This window comes from Oculina patagonica, chromosome 8 (genome assembly GCF_052425735.1).
Source record: "Oculina patagonica isolate OP01 chromosome 8, crgOcupat, whole genome shotgun sequence".
Classification (NCBI taxonomy): domain Eukaryota; kingdom Metazoa; phylum Cnidaria; class Anthozoa; order Scleractinia; family Oculinidae; genus Oculina; species Oculina patagonica.
Genome location: NC_135765.1, coordinates 6,891,377 through 6,899,729, shown reverse-complemented (window position 1 = coordinate 6,899,729; position 8,353 = coordinate 6,891,377). Strand labels below are relative to the sequence as shown.

Sequence of the window (8,353 nt, the reverse complement as noted above, 5' to 3'; positions counted from 1 at the left end):
TTTTTTTTTTTTTAAAGAGTGTAAAAAGAGGGGGGGTGTGAACGGATTTTAATTTTTTTTTTTTTTAAAAAGGATGGTAACACCCCCCCGCCCCCCCCCAACCAAAAAAAAAAAAAAAAACCCCCCCCCCCCCGGGAATTGTGCCAGGGTTTTGTCAAAGATTGTGGGTTTTCTTAAACCTGGGTACCCTGTGCTGTTAATGGTGTTCCAATGGGAAAGACCTGGGAATGATTCCCGCGTCTTTCTTCCCAATTCTTTCGCGGATTTTTTGAAATAAGTGAAGAGCCTGGTGCTAGTATTATAAATGGAACGAAGCCGGAAGCGCTTTTCCCTTTTTTTTGCTTTTTGTACGCAACATAGCATGGCCACACAGCATAGATTGGAGAATGAAATTTACTTTGGCAGTTGCAGAGGTAATATTGTGGGCAAACGCTATTATCAAGGCTCGGTGAACAACAACGAGATGGTGTCACTAATACGTGAACCTCACAATCCGTTCGATGCAAATGCTCTTCGCGTAGACAATGTGCACGGAGTACAAGTGGGACATATAAAAAGAGAGTTGGCTCGACCACTGGCTGATGTAGTTGACTTCGGATTGGCGAGGTTAAAAGGGTAAGTTTGGTTGTTCATTCTGTGTGAATGATCTGAAGTAATTTCTTACTAACAATTCACATTTTGTACTGTGTGCCATTCCATTTTACAATCGAACCCCGCTATTTCGAAGTCCCAGGGAAACGACAAAAAATTCGAAACCCACGAGAATTTGACATCGTGAAGCTCTCTCAGGGTAGGGATTTTGACATCTAAAATGGTCTGCTGGGTTAAAAATTTAAGATAAGAGGAGAGGAGAGGCGAGGAGAGGAGAGGGAGAGGAGAGGAGAGGAGAGGGGAGGGGAGGGGAGGAGAGGAGAGGGAGAGGAGAGGAGAGGAGTGGAGAGGAGAGGAGAGGAGAGGAGAGGAGAGGAGAGGAGAGGAGAGGAGAGGAGAGGCGAGGCGAGGCGAGGCGAGGCGAGGCGAGGCGAGGCGAGGCGAGGCGAGGCGAGGCGAGGAGAAGATAAGATAAGATAAGATAAGATAAGATTTTATTGTACACTCCTTAAAGCCGGCGACACACTTGGCGATGGCGAAAATCGCCAAGTGTGCCCGGTGCAGCGTCCCCCCCCCCCCCACCCCAAAAATTCTTTAAAGAGAGATTTTGGGGAGGGTGGTGGGGAGATTGTTGGTGGCGAGGTGACCGGCATTCGTGCAGCGATTGCGATTTTCCCCAATCGCCGCGACCGGCGTATAAAATCGCCGATATCTGACATGTCAGATATCGCCGGTTTTATTCGGCAATCGCTGGCGATCAAATTCACCGCAATCGGCGAATAAAATCGCCTAGTGTGTCGCCGCTTAAGAGGTTTTTCAGTGAAGAATACAATACATGAAATGAAATAAGAAAAAAAGTTATATATTAAGAAATCGAAGAGAAGCTTTGTCTTCAAAGTTTTCTTTCTTCTTTTTAAGAGGAGATATGTGAAATTTGACATTCACTACGTGCCCAGGGTGGGGTTGACTCTGGCTTCCAAAATGTCTCCTCGGGTCCCCCCCCCCCCCCACCCTGGGGCTTAACATGATAGGTGCATAAATAGCAGATGCTATGTTGTTGCTACGAAAAATCTTTGAATGTTCTGTTTTTGTTTTGTTTTTGCTTTTCATTTGTTGAACATCAAAGCTACAATAGCTCGATCAAAAGCTGGCTAGTTTGCAGTCTAATCTCAATTCCCTCAGCGGCAAACACGAGAGAAACATCAAGCAGATGGCACCAAAAAAATACAGAACATTAATTCAATGTCGAATAATCAGAATATAGACAGCAGAGCTTGTACATGAGTATTTAAGCCGGAGAAACAGTTCACGACATGCACTGCTTATTATTTTTTGTGCAACTGAATAACACTTTCTCGGAATTTCTTAACAGTAAATTGGATACTGCACATAAGTCAAGCATTGGTCAAGTCATCAATACGTAATATGAGTTCAAATAAAATGCAATACATTTTTATCTGTGCCTTGATGTATTCTGTTCTTGACAATTTCGAAATAATGGGGTTGATTTTAGGCTAGGGAAAGAAGGATTTGTTTGAAATAGTGGGGAGTTATATATATAGAGATAGCCAAGTTCGAAATAGCTGATAGTAAATGACTGGAAATATAAGGGTAAAACCAAGGGAATTTGATCTCCCTTCGAAATAACGGGGACTTCGAGTTTAAACCGAGTTCTTGTCATGCCTATAGTGGCACAGAGGCCTCAAGGTTTCAGTAACAATTTTTTTAAAGGCAGGGTGTTTAGTCAGACCCCACACCCACAGCCCAATCTGGTTTCGCTGAACCCGCTGCCTGCCTGGAGCATGGAGCTCCCACCAGCATTTCTCTTTCAGAAAAAAAGGTTTGAAAGTTATTATTTTGCTGATGAAAATGTTTGGAAACCACTTTTTTTTCGTTCAAAATATGCGCTTATGTCACCTCAAAAGTGAAATTAGATTAGGACATTCAAGCTTACTCACCAAGTCAAGACACACCACCAGATCGAGGAGGGTCCGTACTGGAGACTATTGCCTCCAGGCTGTACAAGAAAGAACTTGGGCAATATTTTCCAAGTACGGCCCTCACACAAGGGAGGCACAGTGGCCCAATGGTTAGCATGCTGGAATTGAGCAGTCTCGGGAGGGTCCAAGCCCTGGCTGGGGTCAGTGCATTGTGTTCTTTAATTGGCAAGACACTTAACTCTCATAGTGTCTTGTTCCACCTAGCAGGTGTATAAATGGGTTTCTGGCAAATTTAAAGCTTTGGGTATAATATAACCCAGTGATGGACTAGCAAACCATCCAGGGAGGAGTGAAATACTCCTAGTCACTAAATGCTACGGAATCCAGGATAAGCTCTGGTCTGATAGTCCACTACACCCAAACACAGTGACCATCCAATATTATCTAAGTATTAATAGTCTGGTTAAAAAGTATTAAAGTATGTATTGGGATGTCTGAATCTTATCCCAGTTTCTAGTAGCATAAAGCAACCAGGAGTATTTCTGCTCCCCATGGTTGGTTATTGCAAGGCCATCGCAAGTTTATTAATAAATTATTATTTTTGTTATTATTATTATCATTATTATTATTATTTTGTTGTTGTTGTTGTTGTCGTTATTATTATTATAAATATTATTATTATCCCCAGTACTCCCAGCCACATCATATGTCTGTGGAATTTAGAGTTCTTTTGAGCCACTAGCTCAGGATTCTGAAAAGGCTTTACACACTACCATCAGTACTACTGGTGTCCTTCAACTGTTATAGTGGCATTGCATGCATATATCTGATTAAAACATTGTACTTTTTCTCCTCAGTGTCGTTCCCTATGGAGCGAACCACGTCTATTATTCACCCTGCAATATCTCATTTTGGGGTAGGCCAGAAAATAATCAAGATGTTCTTAGGATCATGCATCATCATGGTTATATTTTAAGAACATTTGGTCCTGATAGCCCAAGTGCAGTAACAAGTGTTAGCAGGCTGCCTTCTAACACATTTACTCAGGATCAGGTAATATTCATATTTTATCAAATTGCTTTTAATTTTTATCTGATTTGTGAGGTCTTCTTTGGGTAACCTATAATTCCAGAAATACTCTACCCTCCCCCCCCCAAAAAAAAAAAAAAAAAAACAATTATAAGGCTTGTAAGGCTTGTTTTGTATTTAACATTGTTAGAGAATGCTCAATTATACAAATGATTTGTGATAGGGCCAAATTGGTAAAGTAGTGCAAAAAACCCCAACGTGAGATCAGGGGCCGGAATTCTAAAATCCTGTCACCAAATTTTATTGATGATAGCTGGAAGGTGAAGAGAAACATGGAGGGAATGTTCCTTAACTGTTCAACAGTTTAGCAATACCCCCCTTATTTTTTTAATTTCCTTTAATTTTTCCTGCGGGGGCAACATTCAACACATGTTTTAATGTTCTCATAAAAATCACTTGATGTCATAAGTTGTGATTTGGTAGCATATCCAGGCACTGTGGAGGAAAAGTGTTGGGAAGTGGGTTAGTAAATTGTAGAGGCATTGAAAGAAGATTGCACGTAAATTTCGGGAGTAGAGGGATCACCACCCTGATGAAGTAGGGGTGAACACTAGCTTTATTCTGAGTAGCTTGTGCTACTGATTGAATATCTTTTATTTTTTTCCCTTTTTAAACCTGATTAGAGCTAAAATTGTTCACATTTGATGCCTTTTTCAGAGAAGAGAACCATCACCTGGACCGGGAGCCACTGTAAGTACACAAATATATATTTTTTGGATTGTTGATGAACGTTACAAACCTGGTTACCAAATTAATCAGAAAAATCACTTAAGCTATAACTATTAGAAAAGCCATTAAAAAGGTCAATACTTTGGTTGTCGCACAAAATCTTAATCGACCATTGCAATGTGTCAGTACAGCCAAAAAAATTACGTGATGTCAGAATGGAATTAAGCAGGACAATCACTGTTGTATAACATTTGTTGATTCAACAGTGTTAAAACGTTTTGCCCCAAGTGGCGGATCTAGAAGAGATGTCCAGGGGGCGGGGTACCCACCTTATTTTTAGGCCGAACCGAGGCTTGCAGGGCCGAGAAAAATTATTTTCGAGAGTGGGTCCCCCACTTATTTCAGGGTCTGGATGATCGGGGCCCCCACATTCCTGAAGGTCTGGATCTGCCACTGGCCCCGGCTTCGCAGTCATTATTATACATTATACTGTCACCATATAAACCTCTTTTCTCAATGGCAAAGAGTCTACAGTGAATTCCAGAAATCATGCATTCCTGGCCACAGCAATTTAAACTGTCTTTGCGGTGTTTCTCGGCTGTTCTAGACCATGTAAGCCACAGTTTACTTTTTCCTACAATATTACAAGGACGAACACTTGGTATGCTCGACAACCTTGACAGTCCGACGAACAGAAGCTAAAAAAATGGATTTAATCGGTCCCATTGACTCCAAAACTTCACATGGGTGAAGTTCGAAAACCAATCTTTCCAGGTAGCAAAGTTTCAACCCGCTGGCTTCTTTCTGCGCTGAAAGATATTATGAAAAATTCAACCATGAATCGGAAACATAGGAACTTTGTGGACTCATCAAGAGTGGTAATCAACTTCATACGAACATCATGAAAAGTTACGGAGACTGATTTCTTTTTTTTCTTTCTAGCAGGAGGGAACATGCTGTATATGCCTAGAGGTGGGGATTGCACGGCCTCCAGTGCCCTGCTGTAGCGCTCCAATCCACGAGGCGTGCCTCTTAGATTGGTTGCGAAAGGGGAAAACTTCCACCTGTCCTCACTGCAGGGCCCGCCTCCCTGAGGACCTGCAGAGACGATTGCACAGTCGCAGATAAGAGGCCTACAGGTGCTTCATATCAAGGTCGGTGAAGTACAGTATTTTTTTATTCATTAATGTGATAACTATGTATCTTGTAAACTATGGAGTAAGCATTACAGGATTATACTTCAGAAAAAAATGAAGTCGCTGATAAAAAAATCATCAGAAATGTAACATACGTTAGGTATTTTTTAGTATTTCCTCAACATGTTATAACTTGATCCTTTATTACAACTACAGTCGAACCCCTAATAAGCGGCCACCCCGGCCAATTAACAAAAGTATTGCCAGTATACCGTAATGATTCGATTTAGCCGAGCGCCCTCCTTCCAAATGGCAATAAGCGCCCCCTTCCAAATAAGCGTCCGCCTTCGAATGTGTTTTTGTCAATAAGCGCCCCTATTTAAATAAGCGCTCCCATTCTAATAAGCGCTCCCATTCTTATAAGTGCCCCTATTCTAATAAGCGCCCCCTATTGTCCTATTGTAGATAACTGCCCCTACTGAAGTCATAGACGCCGAATAGATAAACTGATGACTGACTTCTGAGAACGGAAGAATCAATTTTTAATCTTGTTTTATAACTATCTGGGTTGTCATAGCAAAGGAACAGCCTTCAGCAACATGCAAAAAAATACTCTCGGCCCCGATCGCAGATCGGCCCCATTCTTATTCCTTTTCTCGTTTGAGCGCATAGGCGTACGGGCACCTTCGGTCCTGGGGGGGCGGAGACCTTTTGCCCGAAAAATGCATGGTTGAAGCCAAAAGTGGCATATACGAAAAACATCAAAAAAGTTCCTCGCCTCTGCTTAGTTCTCATTAGCGTCGTCCGGCTCCTCGTTTCATCTGGACTTTCCCCCCCCCCCACTTTTCGTACATTCGAGATGATGAACATTTCGTGAGTTTGCTGCCGAGAACTACATCTAGTCAGCAATTAACAACAGCTTTTTGGTCTTGCACTATCCACATGCACACTGCTTGGCTACTCATTGAATCAAACTGAGGGCTCACGCAGATCGATCACATATTCCATTGACGAGCAGGTGAATGAGAATTTGCCTTGACCACAGTTCGATTTTCATCTCCCTGATGTATTCGTTTTGAACGTAAGTTCTACTTTTCGGCTTATTTTCTGTTTTTCTCTAGGCTATGCCCGAATTCCAACATTTTCCCGAAATTTCACTGGGGGGGCTGCCCCCCCTCCCCCCCTTCGTCGCCTATGTTTGAGCGTTTGTTATGCCCGTTTCCCACAATCTGTGAACCTAGCTAGCTGGAATATACCAAACAGGAAGATGGTGTGTTTTTAGAAAGTTAGAAAATGATCAATGATTAAGTCCGCGCCAAACGAGGATGAGAGTTGATGAGAGTTCAAACTCTCACTCTCGTTTGGCATGGAACTCTCATGCACTCTCATCGACTCTCGTGCGCTCTCATGCGCTCTCATCGCCAATTTGAACGTGTTCAAATTTTTCATGAGAGTCGATGAGAGTTTTCTCTCGTCTTGCCGGAGTTGATGATAGTCGATGAGAGTTGACGTAAACTCTCATGAGAGTCAACTCTCATCAACTCTCATCCTCGTTTGGCCCGGGCTTTAGAGTGCCAGTTGGTTAGTTTACCCTACTAGTAAAAATCCAAAGATAATGAAGACAAGTGCAAAAAAAAACATCTTGCAGAAGCTTTGGACATACAAGTCAACCGATCACAGCAAGAAGTTTGAAAGTTAACACTTGTTTTGCAAGACCATTCTCAAATGTGAAATTTCTTGCTAATTTCTGCAGCAACACATGCATGTTCTTTGTAGTTGCTCATTTTTGACTTACATTTCTAACATTTGCCGGTGGGTAATGGAGTCAGAAAAGCAGTGTCTCAGTGGTTTGGTTTATTTACTGTCAGAGATTGAACGCCTCAGGTAAAGGATTCTCCTATAAGCTTTACCCTGAATAATTATTTAGCCTTAGTCAGCTCCAACACCCGCTCAGCTCTGTAGATTATCCCTCTTGCCCAACTTTTTTCCCCAGCCAACTTCTGACAAAGCTTTGGAGAAGAGTGCCGAGCCATTGCTAATCATTGTAAATGTTTCTATACTTGCAGGATTGGACATCAACTTTGTGACCAACGAAGTCGTCCGTATATTACGTGGCATTGAACAGTTAAAGGGACACTGTCACAGGGATTTTTCTGTTTTTCAGTAAAAAAGTACTAAAATTGGCCGGAGTATACTCTCGCTCGTACACGAAATGCGCCTAGAACATCAAGATGAAGGGTATAAAGTGAATTGTTGTTTAAGGTAGAGGAGAGCCTTCGTTAGTTTTTAGCTGTTCTTTTAGGCCACAAGGGCAGAACTTGAAAAAGTCAGCCTAACTTTTTCAAGTTGAGTTCTAAAGTTCCAGATGGCATCACAATAATATCACTTGTTTATAGCTTCAGTACACTGGCACAGTAATTTTCAACAAAACTAGACCACTATTCGTAGGTTTCCATACGTCTTTAATAGGCTCTTGAATTTTTGAAGTGAGGCTCGTGACAATGCCGATGAATGTTGCCGATCTTATCTGAGAAGTCTACCCGCCATTTCAGCTTACAAATACAATACAACGAAAGAAGAAAAAAGAACAATAACAATCAAACCAAAAAAGCAATGATCACCATATCGTACCGGTCAGTACGGTGCGAAACCCCCCCGGATATGTCAAAAATAAAACGTATGTTATTTCACGATCACATAAAACATAGGTTCGTAGGTGGTGCTGTTGTACCCTCCTGGTCAATAAAACAATGACTTGTCGCTGTGGTTGTTTACGTTTGCAATGTGGCTTGCGACCAGGTTTACGTTTGGGGCCTTCACGTGCGAGCAGGAAAGCCGTGAGATTAAAGAAGGCGAGCTAAGCGAGAACTAATGGGCGAGGAAACTGGGAGGGAGCGGAAAAAGAATACTGGATTATTCTGGATTCTT

General features: G+C 42.1%; 1 protein-coding gene across 4 annotated transcripts; it reads left to right on the top strand.

Annotated features, from left to right (window-relative positions):
• The first annotated feature begins 323 nt into the window (after positions 1-323).
• LOC144663676 (helicase-like transcription factor) lies at positions 324-8,185 on the top strand. 4 transcript variants are annotated; one of them, XM_078524692.1, is made up of 5 exons: positions 324-615; positions 3,389-3,584; positions 4,278-4,310; positions 5,235-5,443; positions 7,492-8,185. In XM_078524692.1, exons 1-4 carry the CDS (start codon positions 362-364, stop codon positions 5,415-5,417), a joined length of 666 nt encoding a protein of 221 aa, XP_078380818.1. In that variant the 5' UTR covers positions 324-361; the 3' UTR covers positions 5,418-5,443; positions 7,492-8,185. The 4 variants fall into 4 exon arrangements, with proteins under 4 accessions (XP_078380818.1, XP_078380817.1, XP_078380820.1 ...); XM_078524691.1 differs by having other exon boundaries at positions 5,232-5,443; XM_078524694.1 differs by lacking the exon at positions 4,278-4,310.
• The last annotated feature ends 168 nt before the right edge of the window (positions 8,186-8,353 follow it).

What these genes read in the sequence shown, in the direction of transcription:
- LOC144663676 (XM_078524691.1), top strand. Translation starts at nt 362, where the DNA reads ATGGCCACACAGCATAGATTGGAGAATGAAATTTACTTTGGCAGTTGC. An exon ending in GGATTGGCGAGGTTAAAAGG is followed by an intron (nt 616 to 3,388) that starts GTAAGTTTGGTT and finishes TTTTCTCCTCAG; the next exon opens with TGTCGTTCCCTATGGAGCGA. An exon ending in ACACATTTACTCAGGATCAG is followed by an intron (nt 3,585 to 4,277) that starts GTAATATTCATA and finishes TGCCTTTTTCAG; the next exon opens with AGAAGAGAACCATCACCTGG.